This window comes from Pyrgilauda ruficollis, unplaced genomic scaffold (assembly GCF_017590135.1).
Source record: "Pyrgilauda ruficollis isolate IOZ18807 unplaced genomic scaffold, ASM1759013v1 scaffold16, whole genome shotgun sequence".
In the NCBI taxonomy this organism is placed as follows: Eukaryota; Metazoa; Chordata; class Aves; order Passeriformes; family Passeridae; genus Pyrgilauda; species Pyrgilauda ruficollis.
The window spans coordinates 1,996,627-2,021,762 of NW_024514764.1; the positions used below are offsets into that span (position 1 = coordinate 1,996,627).

The following is a 25,136-nucleotide window of genomic DNA, read 5'->3' on the forward strand; positions in this document are numbered from 1 at the left end:
TTTGGAGAACCCTTTAGCCCAGCCAGGGCAAGGATTTGCAGATGAGTCCGAGATGCAAACCTTAAAGGTTTCTGGACCACGGTGCAGAAATGTCCCTGTGTCAGGGGTATTGCCTGGCCCTGGCCCTGCAGTGTCTGTGTCAAAGGTGGGATTAGCTGCAGGAGGACCTGCTTTCTGTCATCTGGTTAGACATAGATCGGGGGGACACTCTGCTTTCTTACAGACCAAACTTCACGTTGCCATTCTGATAAGAGGCAAAGCTTGTGGTTTTTAATCCAGTCACCTTGGAGAGGAAACTGCTAATGTGGGCTAAAGCCCATCAGGATAGGTAATTCCTTGAGCTTTCTGAAACCAAAGACCCATAAGTCCTCCTCCTCTATACTCTGTTTTCCTTAAGAATTTAGTACCTTCTTCTCTGTTCTCTTTTTCCTGACTTGGAGGATGATTTTACCCCAATTTAAAATAACAACAGTGATAGGTAACCAGTTCCCTACACATTCCTTGTGATAGTTGTAATATTTTTAAATTTTTATAAGCACTTCTGGAGTCAACAGCACAGCACATGTCGAGGAGAAGAATCTTCCAATGATGAGTATTGGCTTATCTGGAAAAAAAAAAAAGGTACAGTCTTAAATTGGACACTCAAAAATAAGTAACCTCCAGAATTTGGACAGATTGCAGAAATCAGATGTTAATGACCCAGTAGCTGTCTAAAGTCTGCCTGTACTTAGCCTGCTTTGTATGCTGTAGACCTGCTTGGTGTTATGAGAAAATCATGCTATTTATTTTTACAATGTGAAATGACTGTTTTAAGTGTGTGTTTTTACTCCCTCCCTTCCCCAGCCTTTCCTCTTCACACCCCCCTCAACCCGTCTTGTTACATACATCAGTCTCTAAAAACCAAATTGCTTAACCAATTTCTGTTCATCATTAACAAATCTTCATTTACTGCTCTCCTACAGTAAAATACCATGGCAGCTTAGCTGTTAAAAGCAACGAGAAAACTTAGTATTCTTTACTGGGTTTGGGTTTTAATTCAGTGCAGGTAAAAATTAAAATAATCTTTGGCTCCAGTTTATGTGGCATCAGTAGCATTTAAATATGAATGTATTGTTTGTTTTGGCTGTGGAGTTGTGTATGTACACGTGTGGTTGCGTGTGTGGGTATATACACACATATACATGCTCTTAAAAATGTCAATTAGAAAGGATTTTTTTAACTTTGAGCATTTTTTCCTTTACCCTCTCTCAGTGTTAACAGGATTACCATTGAAGGAAAAAATTATTTTTAAAAAAAAAGTCTTTTTCTCCCTTGCTAGCTAAAAATCACCTTTTCAGGACAAAAAAAAATTGAGGCTTCAATTGTGTAAAGGCATCTGTGCATAGTTAATTTTAAACCCACACATATTTTGGGTACAGTAGGAATAAAACTTCTGCTTCCCATTAAATACAGGCACTAGTCTCTCCCAGGAGCCATACAGATGGACAGAGAGCACCATGCCGCCATGGCCAGAAGTTTGGGGACTTACTTTAGAAGCATGTGGGCTTGGAGCAGAGCCCCAAATGTCTTCTTTTTACTTCATTTGTTACTTTTTGTCCCTTGGAAAATCAGAAAGAAGAGGAGCAGGGATTGTGTTGTGCATGTGGAGTGGGGTTAGCGAGATCTATCCTCGCCGTGAGAGGTGGAGGAGGACAGATCTGTGCTGTGAATGTGTTAAATGGGGTTATTTTCAGGCTGGAAATTGTATCTCCTGCAGATAAAAATGTAAGTGTTGTGGTAGAAATGCTGACAAGGGACTGTCTTCAGTTGTCTTTCTGTAGCGTGACACCGTGTATGAGCAGGAGTTTGGAATAACCACCACGCACCTCATTGTGCTGTGCATTTTCTGTAGCCTGAGGAGCAGCCACTGCCATCCTGGCTTTTAAATCTGTTTTACCTGAGTGCCTCTGAAATTCTGGAGCTGCTGGGCACCCTTTTGCCCTTGCACATGCAGCGTGTAAGTGCTGGAGGAATGGTGCTGTTGGGCAGTCCATGTGGCTGAACCAGTGGGGCTGGGCTGGTCATGGATTTCCTGCAAACTTTCCCTTTTTTTTCCCCCCCATTTTCCTCCCCAGCTGCTCACTGAGTCACTCACTGCTCAGCCAGCTCTCAGATCTGGCATGAGGGGCTGTACAGGTTGATTTTTTTCTTTTTTCCCCCCTGTTTTTGCTGAAAATTGCTGAATCTCAGAGCTAGGTGGGATGGATGCAGAAGGTCTTGCTACCCCACAGCATGTCACTGAACTCAGGCATGGTTTTACTGCTTTTCAGGCAGGTGGTTTTCACGTCTCAGAATAAAGTTCATCTGGATTTGTTTTCTCTTTGGCAAAATGTGATGTAAAAACAGCAGTTGTGACCCGTTTTCTGTTAGGGGAAGGAATCTGATCCCAATTTGCTGTGGATTTTTTTTTGCATGTGGTTTTTATGCAAAGAGCGAACAGGGTTGTGGATTTCTTGGTATTGACTGCAGGACTGTAGGCTTAGTAGCATTTTTATTTCACAAGGAACGAGTCTGAGCAACTGCAATGGGGAAGGAATTTTTATGCAGTTAAAAATTAGTATTCTCTGACTATCAGATGTATGCTACAGAGATAAGCCATCCATGTTAAAAAAAAAGGCAAAAAAAGCTGCCAGTTACCTCAGTTGATAAAATACAAGGATGAGAACATTGTTTTCTGATATTCCTGTTCTCTCTAATATCACGGAAAAATAACACTTGTGTTATTGTATTTTTTTTCTTCTGAGCAACCAAGTGTTGAGGACGTTTTTATCTATCCCAGAGGGCATATGTGAAAAGAAAAGGATTTTCATGTTCATTCCAGCTCATTTTGAAGGGATCTGGTTTCTCATTTGGCTGGATTTCAGACACGAGGATAGTGGCTGGTAGGAGCTGGGGAGTGGGCTCAGAACAGAGCTCCTGCTAGTGGTGGAAATTTTCCAGCAGCCTCAATGATCCTACTTAAGCCCTCAATTTCAAAAGAAATGAAATATCTTTTCCAGACCCACTTTTCACAGTTAAATATATCTATTTTTATAGATCTGTTTGCTCATATATGTGTGTGTATAAGTGTGTATGTGTGGTGTATGTGAATTTGTGAATTTGAAGTGGCTTGCTCACCAGCACTCACTGGATGAGATGCTGTTAAAATTAATTGCCTCTGAGCTGCTGACAGACTCTTGGGAAGCGCTGTAGGGAGGGAGAGGTGTCACTCTCGGAGCATCTACCCCCAAAATACCTGCTGTGTACACACCCTAGAGGAAACCCTCAGCCCACTGCTCTGCAGGTGCCAGCTGAGGCAGGCAGTGAGGCTGATTTCTTTGCCAGAATTAGATTTTGGCTGTGGGCAGCTCCTCCTGCCTGCGCTGAGCCAGGCTTCCCTATCCTGAGCTGTAGAGAAGGAAATGAAAGGCATGGAGAGAGTTCTGAGGCACAGGGTTCAAACACTGCTCCTTGTCTCCAACACTACCTACACTTTCCTCCCTTATGCATTCCAAATCCATTGCTTTCGAATTATTATTTCTCCCCCCCTCTTTGCATTTTTGCTTCCTGCCCCTTCTCCTCCCCGTGTTCCCCTTGCCTCCCGCCATGGCACAGGCCGCTCTCTGGTATTCCCCTTCCCTGCTGATCTCTGGTTCTGATTACACTAATGGATTTCATGATGGAGGAAGTGTTGGTGGGTGGGAGGGGAATCCCACAGCTCCCAGGTCGGGATTTTCAAAGGAATTAAGCTTTTAATTCCTCCTGAAAGCTGTAGGGAAGGGGTGCCTGGCATCCTTTTCAAATCTGCCAACACCCTGCTCTTCCCTCTCTTGCCCTGAGTGGGTTGTCTTTGCCGTACCCTGTGTTGCTGTGTCCTTCCAGGGTGGTGGCAGGCAGGGTGACACCGGCTCTATGGCTGCAAGGACACGTGTGTGCCCATGGCCAGCATCTTGCGACTCAGTCCTGGGTGGCTCAGTGCCACTTTGGTGGGCACAGAGCAGCAGGAGAGGTGCGGTTCGGGTTGGGAATGTGGCTGGTGCACAACTCCGTGAGATTTGTAACGGGCTTCCTGTTTTCTGCGTGCCAGATTCCAGCTCGGAGGAGGAGGACGACGATGATGAGGAGGAAGAGGAGGAAGCAGAGGACTATGGCACAGATGGCACAGACAGGCTGTCATCACCTGCCCTGGATGAGAGTGGCCTGGGCCTTCTGGCCAGGTTTGCTGCCAGCGCCATGCCCAGCCCCATCGTTCCCCCTCCACTTTCCATCATCCAGCTGGAGGCCAAGCAGAAGGCGAAGAAGAAGGAGGAGAGGCAGAGCCTGATGGGTGAGTTCCATGCTGGTGCTGTGGGGGCAAGGTGGAAGGTTTGGGAGGTCCCAGCTGTGCTGCAAGAGAGCAGGTTGTGTACCTAGTCACCGAGGTGCCTTTTTGTTATTTGGCAGCTTGGTCCTGGTGCTGAAGGTGGGGAAAGTGGCTTGATAGGGAGACAAAAGCCAGTCATGGACATGGCAGGTTAGCAGCTGCAGCCGTGGCTTCCCTAGGGACAGCTGTGGCTATGTCAAAGTTTCCTCTTTTCCTACTTGGCACATTCTCAACAAGACATGCTGCAAAGGGAAGCAGTGGGATCTTGGACAGAGTGCAGAAGGCAGTGAAGTGCTGTTAAATTTTAGAGAAGGAAGCATGTGCTAAATGCAGCTGATGTTGGATACCCAAGGGAAGCACAGACACCCAAGCAGAAGAAAAGCTCTTTCCATCAGCCCATCCCATCAGCTTCCTTATAGAAACCAGCCAGAGAGACTTGAAACGAGCATTCCTTCCTCTGCTCATGTGCTTGCAGTGCCAGAGTCTGGGTTTCTGCCCTGCCTCTGTCTCAGTTTCAATGGGTTGGGAGTTTCATTTCTTCCTCTCCCCATGCCCTGCTGAACAAGTGCCCATTGGTGACATTGTTCCTGGTCAGACAGATCTATATGGGTTCCATTTATAAATTCTCTATTAATATTTATTAAGTGATAATGGAATTTATAGCATGCTTCAGAATGGAAAATGATGTCCTCCTCGGGAGCCTGGCTTGTTTTAGCACTGTTTCCATGCTATATTAGGCTTTTGCCAACTTGTTCCAACAGCCTCTGCTAAGAATTTATTGTCTTGTAATCTGCCCTCCTCGAAACTGGAAGCATCTAGAAATTACCTCATGAAGTTCTGAGAGAGGAGAAGGAGTGTTTTAATTTCCAGTGGGTTTTTCATTTTGAGCTTTGCCAGCTTTGTTTTTGACATGCTGGCTCTTTTTCTCTCCATGCTGGGGCTGTCTCAGGGGAAGAGGATTGGGTAGAAGATGAGAGCAGTGTCCTGCAGACTGAATTTACCCAGGAAAGTGAGTGTACTTGAGAGAAGGACCAAGAGAAGATGCTTTCCTTGCTTGTGCCATGTACATTTTCATTTTCCCACATGAATGCTGTTTACTTACCTCCTGCCCATGTTGCTGGATGTGTAGGTGCTTTCTCAGTTTCTCTTCTGCCCCTGGAAACCTGATCTTGCTTTCCTTTATCAGGTTCAGGGGAACACAGTGAAGATGGGGAACATCTTGGCATTACTACAGTATTTCAGGCCTCTGGGCACTGCTGTGCTCATGGTGCTGAGCAAAGGCCAATGTGAGGGGAATTCCATTTGCCACAGACAAAAGATCATTTACCTCTCTTGACTTTAAGGAGACTCCTTGAGCCAGTAAAAGGATCTATGGTGTCTGTTGGCCAATGGGAAAAAATAAGCTTGAAATCTGGGTTTATTCCATTTGTTAAAAGACATTGTTCTCCTGAAACAAAGGTGAAACTGGAGAGGGCTCCCACCAGGAGAGAAGGAGGGATCAGCTTTGTGGGGTTTATGCTTGGTTTCAGCTGAGCAGTTCCTTTTTGAGGAGGGGCATGTTAAAGTATATTTTCTCTTCAGAGCTTCCCTGCAGAGTTTTGCCTGTGGGAGAAGGGAGAAAATGGAGGCAGGGAACACACTGAACAACACTGCCTGAACTGTTGGGCTCTGGTTTGGAGCAGGGCTGGCTTACTTCCAGGGAATTTCCAGTGTTTCATGGGTCAGAAATGGAGGTTTGAGGGATGTGGGGATTGGAAAGAGGAACAGCCAAGAGCTCTACTGAGCAGGCACAGCACCTTCCATGGAGCCCAGAAGTTTCCAGCAGGATGTGTCCCCTCTTGGCTCAGCCAGGGCTTTGACTGATGGTTCAATCCTTTGCACCTAGGGACAGAGTTTGAGTACACCGACTCGGAGAGCGAGATCAAGATCAGGAAGAAGTCTCCTTCAGGGCTGCTGCGTGGGAAGAAGGGGCCGCTGGAGCCCAGCAGCATCCCGCCCAGCCAGGCCCCCAGCAGCCTTGACTCCACATCTGGGAGCGCTGACAAGGCCAAGCTGGGGGCTGAGAAAGGCCGCAAGCTGAAGAAATTTAAATCCCCTAAGGACTTGAGCTTTGAGTTTGGGCTGGAGGCCAGCGATGACGACCTGTGGAACCGGCGCCGCAGCGAGCGGATCTTCCTCCACGACGCCACCACGTCCTCGGCCATGCTGACATCCACGGCGCCTGCCAGCTCCACCCCCGTCTCCAAACCTGGGCGCTGTGGCAAGGGGGCCCCCATGAGCCCCAAAAAGGAGGGCAGCAAGGGGAAGGAGAGGAAGGAGCTAAGCAAGGTGAGGATCGTGCTGGCCAGATCGGTGTTGGGATGCTTGGGAGCTGAGGGTGAAGGGAGAGCAGTCAATTCCACTAAGGTAGAGGAGAGTTGAGTCCTGTCTCAGCAGTTGTTTGGCTGCTCCTTGTCACCCCTGTCAGCCCCATGTGCACCTGGAGGCTCTGTCAGACTTGGATCTGACTTGCAGGTGGTAAAAGCTTGTTATGTTTGAATGGGGCTGGTTACTTCTGTCACCCTCCGTGTCCCAAATCCATTCTGTTTGGGTGGCCAGAGTTGATGATCCTGCATTAAAACAGATCCTGTGAAATCTCTCTCCCACTCTCTGCATGAGGTTGTCCTCTTGCTGACCTGTGGCCCCCAGCGTGGCCTTTATGGCTGTTCCCCTTTTACATGGTGACTTCTGAGGTCTGTCCCTGGCTGGGGGTGACAGTGGTCTCTGGGTTACTGGCTTTTCATCTAAGCTGAATGCTTGGCTCCCTCTGGCTCCAGTTCAATTCATGGCAGTGTTATGGAAGAACACTGATGGAGAGAGTTAGACAAGTTAGTTGTGACATGAGGCCAACTGGAATCTTCTTGGAGCTCTTTGGAGGAAGATTTGATGGGCAGGAGTTGCTCTCCACTGTAATGAAAGGCGCTTCCAAAAATGTGTGAAGCCAGAAAGCAGAGCTGGGAGATGTAGGATGTGATGTGGGCAGTGAACTAACTGCTGGCTGAACATCATCCTACCTGTGCATTGCCTGCCTTGCTCCACCTTTTCCCTCTCCTTGGACCCAGATCTTTACCAATCTTCTCTTTACTGATGGAAGTGTTTTGTTTTACTTTTAGCAGCGGAAGAAGGGTAAAGAAACGCCCTGCTGCTCCTCCTCCTCATCCATGTCTCCTCCTGGCATCCCCAGCTCCCCCTCTGATGTTCGGGTCAGCCTGGCAAGTGCCCTGGGCTCCACCAAGAAGAGCAAAGCTAAGGTGAAAGCCAAGGAGGTGAAAAAAGAGGTGAGGGACTGGTTCTAGTATGGCTGGACTGGACTGTTGCAGCATGAGGGAGGGAAAGCAGAGGTGCAGGTTTTGCTGGGTGTTTTACAGGCAAAGGGCTGGTTTGAAAAGCCTAAAATCCAAGGAAGACTCATAGTACCTGCTGCTACCATCTGGTGTTCATTTGCCTTCATCCCCCAAATTAGTGAGCAGGCAGGATTTTCTCTAAGGCTGCCATGGGGTGGAAGGAGAGCTTGCATGGACAGCAAGGACCAAGGAGATGGTGATGGAGTAACCTTGCTCAGCACTGGGTCACAGCTGGTTCCTGCTCCTGCTGTAGCCTGCCATCTCTCATAGCACACATTGCTGTCTTCTCACATGATTTCTGTGTGATGCTTATGGTCTGTGTGTAACAACAAGGAACATATCATGGAGACTGGAGAAGAAATAGGACCAGTGCCTGGTGCCTGTTCAATGAAGGCAGAGGCTCAGGAGCACTGTGGTGACTGCAGAGCAAAACTACAGCTCCATAGCATCTCCCCCAACCTCTCAGAGTGAGGATGTGGGGAATAGCTTTTGGTCAGTTGCTGGTGATGCTTGGAGGATGAAGGCAGCAAAAAATCTGGGTACACCCACTTAACTCTCCATCCTGAGGATGGAGACAGGTTTGTCCTGATATCCTCAGGTTATTTTTTGCTGGAGGGAGGTGAGATGGGATCAGGCTGTTTCCTGTGGGATCCAGCTGATGTGCTGCTTGCTGTCCTGCAGAACCGAGGGAAAGGAGGAGCTGTCAGCAAGCTCATGGAGAGCATGGCAGCAGAGGAGGATTTTGAACCCAACCAAGACAGCAGCTTCTCAGAGGATGAGAACATCCCACTGAGCATGCTGGTTGAGAGGCCACCCACACCAGGTAAGGACAGGATTCAATAGGTAGGGGAACTGGGCAGGTTTCCCAGGGCTGCTCAGAGGACAACTGTGCTGCTTTCACATTCCTCATCCAAAGCCATGAGTCTTTGGGGTGGAGATACCACATTTTCAGTCAATTCAGTAAAAACTAAGCCTGATCAGCATGGCTCACTGTGACATCTAGTTGAAGCCCAGTCTCTGAGTTGCCCTATTTTCATTTACTGGTATGTTATTATTACCAAGAGAGGGGACTGATGCTGGGAATAGGAAGTTTCCTTCTCCCCTCACTGTCCCTTTCCCATCTGTGGTGCCCTCTAATCCCCATCTTGCTCCCACACCTCACAGCTCCCCGCTCCTGCATCATTGACAAGGATGAGCTGAAGGATGGCCTGCGTGTCCTCATCCCCATGGATGACAAACTGCTCTACGCTGGGCATGTCAAGACTGTGCATTCACCAGACATGTGAGTTGAGGGGCTGCTGTATCCACCTGGGATCTGCCAGAAAATGGGGACATAGTTGCTGCATGGATCATTTTGGGGGTTGTGATGGAGCTGGCTGCCCAGAGACTGACAGTGTCTGGCAGGGAGGGAAGGAGAGTCCACTCTGGTTTATCAGCACTGAGGGAAATCCAATTATCTCTCATTAAGTGCTCTCACATCCTCTCCCATCAGAGGGAGGCGTTACCTGGTGGGAGTGGTGTCTCCCATGTGCTGTCTGACCCAGCCTTTGTGTTTCAGATACCGGGTGGTGGTGGAGGGCGAGAGGGGGAACCGTCCCCACATTTACTGCCTGGAGCAGCTCCTGCAGGAAGCGGTATGTGCTGCCAAAGGTGCCTGTCCTCGATGCCCATGGCCTGTTCTGGGGTGGGGGAGGCTAGCTGGAAGATCTCTCCTCCTCCAGCTGCAGGGATATCGTGGTCCTGCCCCATGGTCAGTGTGGGCAGAAGTCCCCTTGTTGCGCTCACTTCCCCGCTGGCAGCAGGCACTAGTCCTGTATTCCAGCAGGAGTGGTCCTTCCTTCCTCCTGTGAGCACACAGGAGGCCGTTCCCCAGCAGGGAAACTGTCCCTTGCCTTCTCCAGAGCTGCTTTGCTCCATGCCAGGCGTGGTGGGATGGTCTGTGCTGGTGGCGGGGTGTTCAGTAATTGCCTTCCTCTTGCCCTGAGCAGATCATTGATGTGAAACCCCCTTCAGTGAGGTTCCTGCCCGAGGGCACGAGGATTGCAGCCTACTGGAGCCAGCAGTACCGCTGCCTCTACCCGGGGACAGTTGTCCGAGGTAAGGCCACCCTGGCTGCTCTGTGCTGTGAAGCTGGCATGTCTCAGCCCTGTGTGTCCTCAGGGATGTCAGGCTTGTCTGGGGAAGCCCTGATCTCTGCTGTGAGTGTCCTGTAAGTCAGAGCCTGGCTTGTTCTCTCCTCCAGGTCATGCCCCTCTCATTAATGATGCTGATTTAGTAACATCCTGCAGGTTCAGGAATAGGTTCAAGCAATTTAGGAACTTAAATATATCAAGGATATTTAATATATTTCAGAAAGTCAGAATTTATTCCAGGCATCAATTATGTCTAAGGCTGTGGAGGTTTCTAAATCACCTGGACATGGACGCTCAAAACTTTGCTCTGACACGAAACTCTCCAGTCTGGTCCCATTAGAAAGTTGCTGAATTGTCCTGAATGGCTCAGGACAATTCTGCCATGGCTGGTCTTGTTTTTGGGCTCTTGGTCATACCACATATGTAAAAGGGAATAATTACGTATGATGTATAAACTAGTAATGCTGATGCAAGAAGAGGGGGTGAGAACACAGCTTATTTCTCTTGGAGAAAGTGAAAAGCAGCACTTTATGATGGCTGAGAGTAGTTACGAAATGCAGGTTAAAAGAAAGATATTTCAATGAAAGGAGAAAAGTGAATTTCTGCAAGAACAAAGGGAAATAGTGGAGAGAGGTGGGAAGTCAAACTGGAATGGCTGTTATGTTCTGGAGCAGTGCTGTTGATGGGGAATTTCATACTGAGTGGGCTGGTTTAGTGTTATCAGGGACTTTCCACTGGAGAGTGAGTCTTCTGTGCCCTCCCTGCACAGCCTGGGAAAGGTGAAGCGGGTGCTTTGCAGCTGGTACAGCACCCCTGCCTTTCCCCATGTCCCCACTTCCCTTACAATGGGTTTGTACTCTGATGTTTGTTGCTAATCCCATCTTCTGCTCCCCCATCCCACAGGAACCCTGGATCTGGAGGAAGATGGTGATCTCATCACGGTAGAGTTTGATGACGGGGACACGGGACGCATCCCACTGTCTCACATTCGGCTTCTCCCACCTGACTACAAGATCCAGTGTGAGTCTTGCTGTTCAGTCTTTTTGCAAGACACTTCCCACTCTGACATATATGGAGTTTTGGGGTGCTTTCCTCAAATTTTGGGACAAGTTCACAGACTTTTAGTCACAAAGATTGCACCATCAATTACAGAACACAGAGCTGGGGTGGGATATCACACATCGGGAAAAAGGCCCAGTCCCTGTTGCAGATTTGGTTGGGATACTTTTACTCTATCACATCTTTGTTTTATGTGTTATTTGACAGCATTTGAACATCTCTTTGACCTGTTCCAGGTGCTGAGCCTTCCCCTGCCCTTTTGGTGCCCAGCACCAAGCGCCGTAGCCGTAAATCCAGCAAAGACACTGGAGAAGGAAAAGAGGGAGCTGCACTGGGGTCAGAAGAGCCAGTGGCAAAGGGCAAAGGGCGAGGGAGAAAGCCAAGTGTCAAGGCCAAAGCTGGTAAGTTGCACACTGCCAGGCCTGGAGCTGAGGGAATCCTTGCACAGCTCCCCACTGTTCTCTCCAAGTCAGGGCTGTTGCTTGGAGCAGGATTTGGGTGAGGATGGATGCATTGCTTGAGTGCAAAGCACCCATGCATCTCACTCTGCTGTGGCTACAGTTTACAGGAGGCTGGCTTGGAAGCTGGCTGTGACAGCCTCCTTCTGTCAGTCAGGAATGTGGAGCAGAGTCCCTTTTTCAGCTGAGCATTTCTGCAGCTGTCAGTAGGTGCAAAGGTGCAGGAGATTTGTAGTTTGCTTCTCCTGAAGTTGAAGCGGCACCCTTGGGCATTGTCCATCACTTCTCACAAGTGTTGGCACCAGGCCAGGCTGTTCAGTGAGCAGTGAGGACACCCTCTGTGCTCCTTTGGGGGTACCTGAGCAGGCAGGAACAAGCCATGCTTGACCAGAGACCAGTCAGCGCTGGTGTCTGGTTGTGTCTGAGCTAATAAAGCCCTTCTGGAGGGATAATATCATGTCTTTGTGTTTCTTCCCCTCTGCAGAAGAGGCTGCCTTGCCTGAAGAGAAGGATCAGGTGGAGTCTTCACCTGTTACCTCCTCAGTCCCAGAGAAGCCGGCCTGCTTGAGCAAGCCAAGCATGAAGGGGTCACAAAAATCGCAACCGCTGCCAACTGGAGGCTCTCCTGCTCCCACAGAGGAAAAGCGGTCAAAAGCCAGCAAAATGAAGATCTCCACGAAGCTGCACAGCCCCCCACAATCCTCCTACCAGCCTGCTGTGTTTGGCAGCATCCTCGGCACAGAGCCCTACAGCGATCTCCCGGGAACGCTGGCGGCCTTTGGCTCCAGCGATGCTTCGGTGTCCAAAGCCAAGGCCAAGAAAGGGCGGCCCACCGAAGAGACACAAGAGTTTGGTGCCATGGTCAAGGCTCAGAGGAAGCATGACAATGAAATCCTGATCAAGCTGGACCATGAGGGTGTGATGTCTCCAAAGACAAAGAAGATGAAGGAGGCAATGAGGATGCTGGAGGACTCAAACCTGGCCAGTCGCAGAGATGGGAAGAGTCTCTTGGGGCTGGGCTATTCTGCTGCAGTGAGTGTGGAGGGCAAGCAGAAATCTTCCCGAGCCAAGGTGGCTGAGGGAGACCCTTCCCCTGCCAGCTTTGGAGGAAAGTTTGATGCCTCAGCAGAGAGCCTTGCTGCCTCAAAGGACCAGGAAGAAAAGGCAGCAGCTCCAGCAGGTGTGGAGGAGTCTGAGAGCAACAGCAGTGACAGCAGCTCGGAGTCAGAGGGAGAAGAGGAGGCTGAGAAGAACCAAGGGGAAGCCCAGGACAGCAGCTCAGCCAGCTCAAGAGCATCCACCCCTCTCTCTTCCTCCAACTCCTCCTCTTCTTCCTCTTCTAGCAGCAGCTCCTCTACATCTTCATCTTCCTCCTCTTCCTCCACCTCATCAACTTCTTCTTCATCAAGCTCCAGCTCTTCTTCCTCGTCCACTACGGATGAAGATTCCTCCTGTAGCTCTGATGATGAAGTAGCTGAGGCCCAGCCGAGTTCCTCGGTGCAGCAAACCCTCCCACCCAAGCAAACCAAGCAGGCAGGGAAATCCCGGGTGTCCTCCCACCCGCAGAGCCAGAAGCAGCCGGCGCAGCAGCCGGCGCAGCAGCCGGCGCAGCAGCCGGCACCGCCGCAGAGCGGCAACAAGAGCCGGCCCAAGAAGCGCGAGGGCATCCACCTGCCCACCACCAAGGAGCTGGCCAAGCGCCAGCGCCTGCCCTCCGTGGAGAACAGGCCCAAGATCGCTGCTTTCCTCCCAGCACGGCAGCTGTGGAAGTGGTTTGGGAAGCCCACGCAGGTAAATGCTCGGCACTCGGCACTGGTTTTGCCTTCTGGTGCCTCTTCCCTTTTCCTAGGGTGGTGGAACTGCTGGCGTGTCCAGTGTGCAGGGAGATGGGGGTTGGCTTTCACTGTGTTGGGGAAGCCATTCTGTGTGTCGTATCCCTCTGCCCCAATTCCTGTGGGAATACCGTGGCTCTGCCAACAGCAAAGGGATGCATGCGGGACAGGGCAAACAGTGATGTGTAGGGAAAATGTGGGTAATCCCTGGCTGACCTCTTGCATGATCCTCTCTTGGCAGAGACGAGGAATGAAGGGGAAGGCCAGGAAGCTGTTCTACAAGGCCATCGTGCGGGGCAAGGAGATCATCCGCATCGGAGACTGCGCGGTTTTCCTCTCCGCTGGCCGCCCCAACCTGCCCTACATTGGCCGGATCCAGAGCATGTGGGAATCCTGGGGCAACAACATGGTGGTCCGAGTCAAATGGTTTTATCACCCAGAAGAAACCAACCCTGGGAAGAAACTCAATGAAGGCAAGGTAGGCTGGACTCCTTTGCTGAGAGGGCTGCAAAGCTCCTTGCTCCCTTTTGTATCCAATGATGAAGAAAACAGCCAAGGCCCAGTTTGTTACTGGTACCCTGAAGGGGGTGGCCCCATGCTTTCATCTTGTGGGGGCTGCCTGTGGTGTGGGCAAGCCCAGTGTTGGCCCCTTGAAGAAGGGAGGAGTGGGTTTCTTTGTATTAGGAAATAAAGACTCTTGTGTGGGTCCAGAGAAAGTGTCAAGAGCCAGATCAAGTCTTCAGAGTGTAAGAAGGATGAGCCTGGTGCTCAGAAACACTGAATTTTGCACATGTGTGCAGCTGGTTTACAGCAGGATTTTTTCCTAGTAGCAGTGGCCAGGGGTTGAAGGTCCAAAAGCACGTGGTGGGCAAGAGGTGATGGCATGGAAAAACAAGAAATTCACCAGGTTTTCATTTCTGTTTCCTCTTTTCTTGGGCACAGCGCTGGGATCAGAAATCGGGCAGGAGTCTGGCCACAGCTTTGCAGGCATCCAACCAGAGGAAGGACTTTATGGAGGTTGGTGAGACTGGGAGAAGGCTGGGAGGGAATACTTGGTACCCTGTAACAAATAAATACTGCTGGGAAATACCCCCCAAACTTCTCTGGCTCTTGCTTTTTGCCTCAGCTGCCAAGTCTGCAGTGCCCAGGACTTGGGATGGATATTTCTGGGAGGATGGGAGTAGCTGCAGGTGCTGGGTGTGGGGAAGAACAGGGAGTTGGTATCCAGCACCCATCTTTGCATTTGCATCCTTGAAATGAGGATGGCGAACCCCTGGCCTCCATATTTCCCTGTCTGTGTGCTTGGCAGCTGCAGCATTCCCATCAGTGGGAGCCAAGTGAAAGCCAGGGCTCGGGCTCAGTGGGCTGGAGGAATTGTCCAGGCTGTCCATGGGCCTGTGCAGATTCTCAGGGTCCCTCCTCTGGCCTGGCTGTTGGGATGAGTGAGATGTTCTTGAGCATGAGCAGAGTCCTATCCCATTATGACGAGTGTTTTTCCTACTTACTGATGATGATGCTGTAAATGCTGGGTGATCTAATGGCTCTTTTTTTTTCCCACCTCCTTCCTTCTCTTCTGTTGTGCAGAGAGCCCTCTACCAGTCCTCTCACGTGGATGAAAATGATGTCCAGACCATCTCACACAAATGTCTTGTTGTTGGTCTGGATCAATATGAACAGATGCTAAAGACAAAGAAATATCAAGACAGTGAGGACCTCTACTACCTTGCAGGGACCTACGAGCCCACCACGGGCATGATCTTCAACACTGACGGGGTCCCTGTCATCTGCTGACCGCCCAGGGGACACATGCCACCCCCTGGGAAGGGATGGGACAAACCTGAGGACGTGCCTGTTCAGACGACATGATTGTTTCTTTCAATGCTCATTTCTGTGTCACACTACAGACAGGAGAGCGCAAGAGACGCGAGGAGGAAGGAGAAGGCTGAAGAAAGAGGTTGGGGAAGCAGTTACAGGACTCGAGGAAGATGCCATTGGGGGTGGTGGTGGTGCTTGAACCCCGAGGCTCTTCTGGAAGTGGCTTCAAGTAAGGTGACACTCGACCAACTTCTCCCTTCCTCCTTTTGGTCCAGGAAAGCACATGGGTCTCGTGATCATTTCACCAGCGGGACCCCCCGGCAGGAGGGATCCCTTTTGTGTCATTTTTCCCCATCAGTAACTCGGAAGCCACCCGCACGTGGAAGGACTCTCTTGCCTTCTGCGTGCGCTTCTCTCCGTCCTTATATTCCCTTTCCTGCTTAGTTTCGCATGACCCTTTATAGGAAGGACAGGGTGAAAGAGAAAGGAGATGAGTCTCTCTCAGCGCCTCGTCTCGATCCTCTCAGCGCCTTTTTGCCATTCCCTTTCCCCGGAGGCTCCTCTGGCAGCGTGTGGAGCACGACAGGGCAGGGCTGGCCCCAGCACAGAGATGGCAGAAGAGAATCCTCTGGCCTGGGAGGAGCCAGGTGGAAGAGGAGCCACTGCCTTGAACAAACACTCTGAACCCTCTGCAGCTCTGCACCCCTTCTGCCCTGCGAAGGTGCTGGAGGGAGCAAGTGGCAAGGGGGGTGACACGTGGCAAACTGAGACCTCATCTTAGAACGTGCAGTGAAGGGGCAGGAAACGACTGGGAAAAGCTGCTGCTTGGTGCTTGCAGGAGATCAGAGGCCACTGGATTCCAGCATCCCTCACCCAGCTTTACCCGCCATGCCTGAGACGTGGAGCTGCTGGGAAGCTTTGCCCATCATTTGAAGGGAATGGGGGCAGCGTGTGAACCCGGCTGTGCCTGCCCACGGTGCTCCCACAGCCAGAGCCCCGCTGCCACCTTGGGCTCGGGGACTGCACCGTTCAGCTCCCTCCATCCGGGAGGAGCTGAGCTCCCCTCGGGCACACGCCAGACCCGCGGCACCGCCACCGCTGCTCCAGGCTTACGCCTGGCAAGAGGGAACACTGGAGGAGAACCTGAGGAGAACGACGCACCATCCTTGCACTTAAAACAAAACTCCAAGAGACGCACTGATCTTTGCAACTCCCGACTCGCACTACGGATCGCCGGGACGCGGAGCGGGGCCCGGCTCGGCCCAGGCTCCGGTGGGAGATGCTTAAGCCAAGGACAGATTGGAAACTCTCCACCCTGGCTGCGTACCAGAGAATGGAGGCCGGGGCTCAGGGGTGAGGGACAGCCCCACAGAGTTACCCCTCGTCCTTTAAACAAACCACATGGTGCTGAGCTCGTACCATCTCCACCCCGGGCCACCGGCGCCTCGGCACGGCGGACAGTGACGGTTCTAGCCTGTACAGTTTTAATGTACCAAAAGACTCTTTAGCCCTCCTGTATTATAAGTCTTTAAATGGATTCAACTTTTTAATTATAAATATAAATATAAATATATATATATAAATATAAACTTTTTAAAACTGTGAAAAAAATTATGAAATTATAAAAAACAAAAAAAGAAAAAAACCCACAACGGCAGAAATGAACACAGTCTGACGTTTAGAATATTATTTTTTATTTCCTGTTGGATTGTGATTGTAAATGATCTGGGAACAGGCACACCCCCCACGCTCAAAGTGTACTGTACTTCTAGAAGCAAATTGTGTGAGCATATTTTAAAGAGCGAGAGAGAGAGCGCGCGAGAGAGATTTTATGCTAATGTTAAATAGAAAGCACTTAAAACCCACTGCCTTCTATGGAACACAAGGATATTTCAGACAATCGAGAGGAAAGGAGAGCCAGGTTTTTGTCGTTTTGTTTTGTTTTGTTTATGTTTTGTTTAAAACAATTTTTTTGGCATTCTGTTTGTTGGAGAACTCCGTGTGATCTTTTTTCATAAAAAAAAAAAAAAAATCTAATTGAAAAAAAGCAACCCAACGAAGCATCTTTCTTTGTCTCGCTTGTCCTGAGGTTTTTCTCCCCTTGGTGGCAATGATGGCTTTTTGGCTCAGCCCCTGCCCTGGAGAAAGACACAGCCCAGGTGCCTGGTGGCTTTTTGGGGAGAACCCATCTGTGGGAGCTGGTGGCAGCGATGGACAGGACTGGATGCTGGAGCAGAGGTGTTTGCTGGGCAGGGCCTGTGGCCTGGAGGTGTGAGTCCTCCCCCTGCTATGGTGCTCAGGGCACCATGTGCTGAGGATGAAACGCTGGATTTGCTCTTTTTTGGTGCGAGCTGCACTTCATACAGGCAGGAGCTTGGCATGGCCAGACCCTCCCGTGTTGCAGGGGCCAGGTCAGGGCCAGGCCTGGCACTCACTGGCTCCTTGGGCTTCCCTGGGAGGTGGCACCTGCCAGTTGGCACAGCGAGGTGCAGCTGGTCCTAAAACATGGTGTTGGCACCTTCTCCTGGTGTTTTCTGCTCCTCTTGGCCTGTTCCCTGTCCCGTGTGCTGCCCATGGCAGTTTGCAGGCTGGCAGGGGTTTGGTGTAACCCGGTGACATGTTCACCCCAGGTGACAAAGGGGGTCCTGAAGATGGAGGCCAGCACAAGGGGCACCCCAAAACCCAACAGGAAAGGCAGCAGGCACCACCCTGTGCGTGTTTGCCAGCCCAGCCCATCATCAGCAGTCAAGTGCCACCCACACACTTGTGGTGTGTGCCAGTGGCACAGCTAAGGACCAGCCATTGTTGCAAAGACATTTAATTATTTAATCAGCTTCACTTACATCCTGTGCAATAAAACGTGAAGCTCAGCAGTGGCCTGCAGGTGGCACTGGCAGTGCTGCAGCCTTGGGATCCTCCCCTGTACCCCTTGCATGGAGCAGATTCACAGTGTGGGGTGGGGGGAGGCAAGACCCTGCCTCTGTTGCAGTTAGGGGGGATAAAACAAGACACAATAAAAAAAAAAAATCTTTTTTTCCCCAACTATATGATTTGTATATTTAGGGAGGGTCTGTGATTTCAAGCCATTCCTGGTGAAAACCTGCAGCACCATCAATGGAAGTCGAGACCCACCTTCCCAGAGCCACGGGGGACTGAAGGATTGTTTCTTCTCTTGCTCCTCTTCTTCCTCACCAGCCCTCCATCACCCTCCTCCCCAGTGCTGGTCCTATTCCCTTTGGGATTTGGCAGTATTTTCTTCCTCCTGTCAATGGCTTGGCTCAAACAGAAGATCCCCAGCCTCCACTGGAGAGCTGCACATTGCTGATGGGGAGACCCCCAAAAGCAACAAGAACCATCCCCTGGGGTGGGAGGAATGTCACCCCAAGCAGTGGCCCTGCACAGTGCCTGGCTGGGCAGCACAGGCCATTTGGGAATGCCACAGCCCTGTGCCAACAGGATACCAGTCCTTGTCCATGCTGGGGTGGCTTTCTGGCTCCAGGCTCCCTCCTTGGGGAGGGATGTGGGGCCATGGTGGGAAGCAGGTCCCATCCTGTCCCCACTGCTCCGTCCCAGGGCTCAGTACCCCGAGGTGAAGGAGCCATTGGAGGTCTCGGTGTAGAAACAGGTGCTGTGGGAGGTGCTGCTGAGGCTGTAGGCAAAATACGCCACGGCCGAGCCCAGCGTCAAGCCCGTCATGTAGGACACGGTCATGGTGTTCCCTGTGGGAAGGGACATGGGCTGTCAGGGTGCTCCGGCCACAGCACGTGGGATTCCCGGGAGGGCTTGGTCCTACCTGCCAGCTCCCGCTGCTCAGGGCTGACTTTGCCTGCAGCCAGGATCATGGGCACGCTGCCGAAGTAGCCGTTGGTGATGCCCATGAGGAGGGAGAAGATGCAGGGCCAGGCGGGGTGGCCGAAGGTGGGCTGCCCGCTGGGGTAGACGCACATGATGAAGAGGGGGATGAAGACCACGCGGAGGCAGGAGTAGACGAGGAGGTGGGTTCCTCTCCAGTCGTAGGGCAGGGCAGCCAGGATCTGCAGTGAGGGGCAGACACTGCTGGGGGGATGAGGGGGCTGGAGAGGGCCCTGCTGTGCCCAAAATGGGGTGAAAAGGAGATGAGATGGAAAGACCATCTGCTGTGGGAACCCAGCCTTGGCCGTGCCGGTGAGCACCAACCTCACAGGGGTTAGACCCCCCTTTGTGGATGACCCTTGGTGGAGCCAAGTGGCTCAGAAAGACCAAAGGAGGACAGACCCACACTGTGCTGGCTCTGGCCTCTCTCCTACCTTGCCGACGAAGTCAGAGAGGTTGAAGATGGCCATGATGAGGATGGGGAGCCATTCCCCCAGCGTGCAGTTGTGGATCTCCGACTCCAGCCCGGGAAAGAGGCACAGCGTGATGAAGTAGGTCATGGCGATGGAGAGCATGTAGGCCCAGATGAGGCGGGACACGACGTAGCGGTAGAGCAGCATGTCTGGCAGGGACAGGCAGCACAGCTCAGCCAAAAGTGCAGCCCGGCCTCCTTGCAGAGCCTGAGAGCTTTGTCTGAGCCCCAGGCGTGCCTTCCAAAGATGAGTTTGGCCCATGGTTTTGGGCACATCATTAGGAAAGGGATCATAGAATCACAGAATGGTTTGGGATGGAAGGGACTGTTAAAGACCATCCAGTTTCAACCCCCTGCCATGGCCAGTGACATCTTCCACTATCCCAGGTGGCTGCAACCACCTGGCTTTGGACACTTTCAGGAATAGGGCAGCCACAGATTCTCTGGGCAGCATGTGCCAGGGCCTCCCCACCCTCACAGGGAAGAATTTCTGGATAATATCCCATCTAATCCTGTTGTCATGTCAGTTTGAAACCATTTCCCTTTGTCCTGCTATTCCATGCCCTTTTCAAAAATCCCTCTCCAGCCTTGGGGATGATCCTCCCCCATAACTGTGTTACCAATCATTTATCCCACCCTGCGGGCATGGCTTTCCCCTGAGCCCACCACTCACCTCGGAAGCTGGGCCAGCTCCTCTTGATCTTGGGCCGAGGGACATCGAAGCGCATGTAGGTGCCACTTCCAGCCAGCTCAGCTTCGGTGCCAGGGCTGCCCCGGGGGGAGCTCCCCTGCCCCTGCTCCCGGTTTTCCTGGATGAGGGGAGAGCAGTGCTGAGGTGCAGTGGCAAAGAACCCCAGGGGCCGGCAGGGAAACCCACCCTTGGCTTACTGTAGCCATGACATTTTATGAAAAATTCTTTGCTAGGATTTTTCTCCTGAGGAGCTGAGGAGCCCCAGGAAAGAAATGTAAACAATTAACTATCTGCTGTTGTGGATGCAACAGGTGCACCTCTGATTGTTGCATTTTGCTTGTTTCTAATTAATGGCCAATCAAAGATGCAGCTCCATCAGACTCTGAGAGTCACGAGCTTTTTGTTATTGATTCTATTCTTGTTCTTTCTAGCTTTTTGATGAATCCTTCCTTCTCTATTCTTTTAGCATAATTTTTAACATAGCACTGTAATACAACACACATCACAACACAATAAATCAGCCTTCCGAAACGTGGCGTCAAGACTCACAAGTCTCCTCGCACAAAACATCGAGCGGAGCTTACAAATCGGACGTCCTCGGAGGTGACATCGTGGTGCACGCGGTAGCCGCTGCCGGGCTGGCCGGCCCCGCGGCTCCCGGGGACGCCCCGGCGGGAGCAGTCGGTGTAGTAGCGCACGAAGCGCGTGCGCTTCACCAGGAGGTGGAGGATGAAGCACGTCAGCTCCATGCCGATGGAGATGAAGAAGAAGATGACGGTGTTCTCCTTCTCGTCCGACAGCAGCAGCTTGGTGAAGATGCGGCTGAGCGAGATGATGACCCCGGCGGTGCCTGGTGGCGCGGGAGAGCTGTCAGTGCTGGGCCCCGCTGAATCCCAGCTCAGGGATCCTCGTCACCCCCCACCCTGTGGATGTGATGCTTCCCCATGCAGAGGAGTCACCAGCAGCGATTTTGGGGTGATAAAGCTCCTGGCAGATGTCCTCACCCCCAGCCTGGCACGGCAGCGCAGGGACTCAGAAACCAGAAAACTCCCTGGTTTGCTGGGGAGCACCCTGGGGTATCCCTGCTCTGCTGGCTGTGCTGGGCCAGTGGGGGCCCAGGTGTGGCTCGCTGGGCCCCAGGAGAAGGTGCAAGTCCCTGTGGTGGGCTGGGGACAGGGGCAGTGGCTGTGGGTACTTACTCTCTCCTGTCATCACTCCCTGCGTGTAGCGCTTGGGCAGCAGCCCCGTGTAGCCGTAGAAGCTGGATTGCTGCACTTCAGGAGAGAGGCACACAGGGGAGAAGGAGGGATTATTGCTGCAGCCGAAACTCCGGGAAGGGGGAAGAAACCCCAGAGGGAACCCATGAGCTGTGCCAGCTGGGAGCTGCTCCTTCCAGCAGTCTCCTTGCTCCAAAAGTAGGAGAGCCTTTCTTCCCTCCCTGGGTGCTCCACTGTGTCTGTGGCCACCAGGTGTGGGGGCTTGGCATGCCACCATGGTGGCCCAGATCAGTGAATACACAGTTTGGTGCTGGTGCCCCTGGCCAGTCCCACAATGCCTGGGCAGAGGTGGATGGGATGGGGCAGAAACCTGAGGGTTACAGGGATCAGGGCAGGAGATTGTCCCAGGAGATCAGGGATGGGGCTGTTTCCCACCCCTACATGCCGTGTCCCAGCCCAGCTGCTCTGCCACATACCTGTGCAGCCAAAGGCCACCACCCCGACAGCCACCAGGTTGATGGCGTAGGCTTGTCTGCGGCTGAACAGCTCCAGCCACACGTCGCAGATGCTGACGAAGAGCAGGGGCCCCAGGGCGAAGAGGTAGCCTGTGGGGAGGAGACAGAGGTGGTGGCAGGGGCACAGCACGGGGACAGCACTGCCTGGGGGTGCAGGGACCCCACTCACCCACGGAGATGCGGGTGTGCAAGCTCAGCAGCTCCACCAGTGCGTTGTTGAGGATGACGGCCACCAAGGCCACCAGGATGTAGGTGAGGCTCATGTCAAAGACAATGGAGGTCCCTGGAGGGAAGCAGGTGATGGGGGGACAGGAGTTCAGCTCCCTTGGAAATGGGATTGAGCTCTCTCCAGGTTTGGGGTGTCAGGGAAGTGCTGGAGCCACTCCAGACCTACCTGGGTATTTATGGTGCAGGTAATCCACATCGGTGATAAAGCTGTTGTAGGGCAGGAGAAATCCCACCCCAGCCAGCAGCATGGCAAAATAAATCCCATGGTATCGATCCTGGGGCTCAGGGTCTTCAGAAACTGCCCCAGAAGAGGAAAGAAAGAGAAAAAGATGTGACAGTGGCACTGCTGCACCCCTGGGACCCACATGAGACCTCAGCCTTGAGGCGATGAAACAGCTCAGCTCCCTGTGGATGCACAAATAAACAGCCCCAGCTCTGAGAAGTTCCTTCCCTAAATGAAGACATTTCAGTGGAGACCCAGGAGGCAGGAAAACATCTGGGCTCTGGGAGTCTGGTGAGTTTAAATTGCAGCTAAACAAGCTGAGAGCCAGGCAGTGCAGGTAACAGCACAAGTCGAGGTGCAGGAAGGGTCAAAGGTGGGTGTGGAGGTGGACAGGGCTGCCTCAGGATGGGAGCAGGGCTGGGGTGAATCCCAGGAGTGTCCCTGAGTCCTGCATGGAGAAACATGAAGCTGCAGGCTGGGGGTGAGCCTGGCAGGAGAACCAGGGCACCATTCCTCAACTCCTTGCCAGCCTGCAGAGCCCACTGTCACGGGACGTGCTGGTGGCTCTCACGAGTACAAAAAGGGATGAAAAAGTGTAGTGGGCAATCTTGTGGCATTTCAAGCTATTTGTGGCTATTAAACCATCCCAGGGAGCTCCTAAGCGGGTGGGAAACCAGCAGGGAGCCCGGCTCCTGGCTGTGGCTCAGGGCCGTGCCTGCCCTCACCTGGCTCCATGAAGGTGAGGACACCCTTGGCCTGGCTGCCCCGCTGCAGCTCGTCCTCCTCCAGCTGGTAGCTGTCGAAGCTGAAGCTCATCACCACGTTCCCCTCGGGCGTCGCCGCCGGGCTCAGCTCCTTGAGGCGCTCGGCTCCCACCGAGCCCATCCTGGCACCCTGAGAGGGAGGGAGAGCAGTGACAGTGACACCCCCGGGTGCACAGGTCCCCCCCAGGGGTCTGTAAGGGACAGTGACACGTGGGTGGCCCTGAGTCTTCTCCACCTCGCTGTATCACAGCGGTTCTGATGGTTTTTCTCCGCCTGGAAAGATGATTTCCCCGAGGCAAATGGGATCCACCGACCTTCTGAGCAGAAGTTCGGCTTTGGGGTGGTGAGCAGTGCTCGTGGGGGACCCACACGAGCCACCCCCGAGGCTCAGCCTGGCTCAGCACCTCCCTGGGATGCTACCAAAGACAAACGGCGCTGTGATTTCCAAAAGCAATTAGAGAAATTAATGGGTGGAATCCACCCAGGGAAGGCGGCTGCGGGGAAGGTCCCGGCTGCCTCGGGAAGCTCTGGCTCCCTGCAGGCAGCACATTTGCTCTGCTTTTTGCCCTTTTCAGCATCTCAGGGGCAGAGCCACGGGCCGGGCAGGTACACTCCTGCAGCTTTCTGAGAGGGGATGGGATCTGACCCTGCTTTTTTCAGATCTGCTTCTCTGGGGGATCAGAGCCAGCACGGACCTGCCAGAGAGACCCCAGCATCACACCTGAGGGGCTGCACCAAATGCATCCCAAAATGAGCACTCCAAATACTCAGCATCCTCCAGTGACCCCACCAGAGTCATCCAACACAGGGTTCATCCCTGTGGTTCAACCCCAGGGGGCTGCTCTGAATTCCTTGCCCGTCCCCAGCCCACTTCCTGCAGATCTCCCTGACATCCAGGGGTGGTGATGGTGAAAAAATCTCCTCCAAGGCAGCAGGTTGAGTCAGGCAAGGGAGGAAAAATCAATGACAGTGATTTCCTTGGTCTCCCTGCCAGACATGGCGTTTGCAGGAGCAGAGAGGTTTTCCAGCTGCCAGCATGTGTTGGATGCTGGAGGGCCCTGAGGAGGGGGGCAAACGTGGTGCCCACAGACCCTGTGAGTGAGTTCCTGGGGCTTAAATTGCTTCTCTCTGCAGGGGCGGGTGCACAGGGCAGCACTGCCCCGGCCCCGAGGCTGTGCTGAGGTCACAGCACTGCTGGGGGGCTGGGATGGGGTCCGGGGTTCACCCCAAGAGCCCCCATCCCAGAGCAGAGCAGCCCAGCAGGACACGTTGTCTTGGGGACCCCGCTCCACCCTGCTGCTCCCAGGGGAGCTCTCTGCAATCCCCCTCACCCACACCCTCCTGTGCCTGCCGCCTCCCCAGGCAGTAAAACCCAGTGGGAAGCATCTCCCGGGAAGCCGAAAAGCCTGTTGCAGGATTTTTCCATAGCGGGAAGCCCAGCTGGAGAAAAAACTAGCTGGAAAAGCCTCGTACGTACTCTGTGTGGCCCAAACTTCCCGGGGCCGGGAGCGGAGCGGGATGCGGGATGCGCTGCACAGCCGCGGCGCTGGACCAACCTCCGGCACTCTCCGCCTCGCTCCCCCGAGCATCCCTGCGCTGCCGTAAATTGGATTTTCTCCTCCCGCTGGATTTACATCCGTCTGCCCCTAAGGATTTACACCCTGTGGCCCCAGCGTGGGGCGGGGGCGTTTCTCCATCGCGGGCAGGTCTCACCCCAGAGGAGCCCTTGCCCAGCTGCCCCCGGCTCTGCGCGACCCCCGGGCACCGCAGCCCTGCTGTCAGCGCACAAAAGCGCTTTTTGCTCCGGCAAGAGGGTCCCCCGACATCTTGCCAGAGGCGAAGTTGCCATAAACGGGGGGGAATTCAGTAACCCACGTCCCCGGTCGGAAGGAGAAGCTCCTGGCCGCGCCCGGAGGATGCTCGGGGGAGCCGGGGAGATGCTCGGCGGGGCCAGGGCGGGCAGGGGCTCGGAGCGGCGGCTTCCCCTCCTTTCCCCGCGGCCCCCGGCGGTCCCGGCCGAGCACAACAGGTCGCGGCGGTCCTTACCTCTCTCCACCGCGGCGGCTCTGCGGCACCGGCGCTGGCCCGCCCCGCTCAGCCCCGGCGGCCGCCGG

General features: G+C 53.1%; 2 protein-coding genes across 5 annotated transcripts in view; one reads left to right on the forward strand and one right to left on the reverse strand.

The window, feature by feature from the left end:
- TNRC18 (trinucleotide repeat containing 18) overlaps window positions 1–17,111 on the forward strand; it is a 55,207-nt gene extending 38,096 nt beyond the window's left edge. For 3 of the 4 annotated variants that reach the window (XM_041462041.1, XM_041462044.1, XM_041462042.1), the window contains exons 16-28: window positions 4,106–4,345; window positions 6,267–6,709; window positions 7,534–7,698; window positions 8,446–8,587; window positions 8,929–9,046; window positions 9,323–9,398; window positions 9,753–9,861; window positions 10,800–10,916; window positions 11,192–11,356; window positions 11,898–13,204; window positions 13,487–13,723; window positions 14,188–14,262; window positions 14,830–17,111. In XM_041462041.1, the coding sequence (XP_041317975.1) occupies window positions 4,106–4,345; window positions 6,267–6,709; window positions 7,534–7,698; window positions 8,446–8,587; window positions 8,929–9,046; window positions 9,323–9,398; window positions 9,753–9,861; window positions 10,800–10,916; window positions 11,192–11,356; window positions 11,898–13,204; window positions 13,487–13,723; window positions 14,188–14,262; window positions 14,830–15,036 (3,401 nt within the window). In that variant the 3' untranslated portion in view covers window positions 15,037–17,111. The remainder of the gene's footprint in view (window positions 1–4,105; window positions 4,346–6,266; window positions 6,710–7,533; window positions 7,699–8,445; window positions 8,588–8,928; window positions 9,047–9,322; window positions 9,399–9,752; window positions 9,862–10,799; window positions 10,917–11,191; window positions 11,357–11,897; window positions 13,205–13,486; window positions 13,724–14,187; window positions 14,263–14,829) is intronic. The other variant, XM_041462043.1, reaches the window with a different exon arrangement.
- Window positions 17,112–17,862: 751 nt separating this feature from the next.
- Window positions 17,863–25,136, reverse strand: part of SLC29A4 (solute carrier family 29 member 4) — an 8,807-nt gene continuing 1,533 nt past the window's right edge. The window contains exons 2-11 of the mRNA XM_041462045.1: window positions 22,984–23,152; window positions 22,202–22,333; window positions 21,977–22,090; window positions 21,769–21,897; window positions 21,275–21,349; window positions 20,660–20,925; window positions 20,058–20,193; window positions 19,347–19,534; window positions 18,854–19,094; window positions 17,863–18,779 (exon numbers count right to left, since the gene is read on the reverse strand). Of these exons, the coding sequence (XP_041317979.1) occupies window positions 18,637–18,779; window positions 18,854–19,094; window positions 19,347–19,534; window positions 20,058–20,193; window positions 20,660–20,925; window positions 21,275–21,349; window positions 21,769–21,897; window positions 21,977–22,090; window positions 22,202–22,333; window positions 22,984–23,143 (1,584 nt within the window). The 5' untranslated portion in view covers window positions 23,144–23,152 and the 3' untranslated portion in view covers window positions 17,863–18,636. The remainder of the gene's footprint in view (window positions 18,780–18,853; window positions 19,095–19,346; window positions 19,535–20,057; window positions 20,194–20,659; window positions 20,926–21,274; window positions 21,350–21,768; window positions 21,898–21,976; window positions 22,091–22,201; window positions 22,334–22,983; window positions 23,153–25,136) is intronic.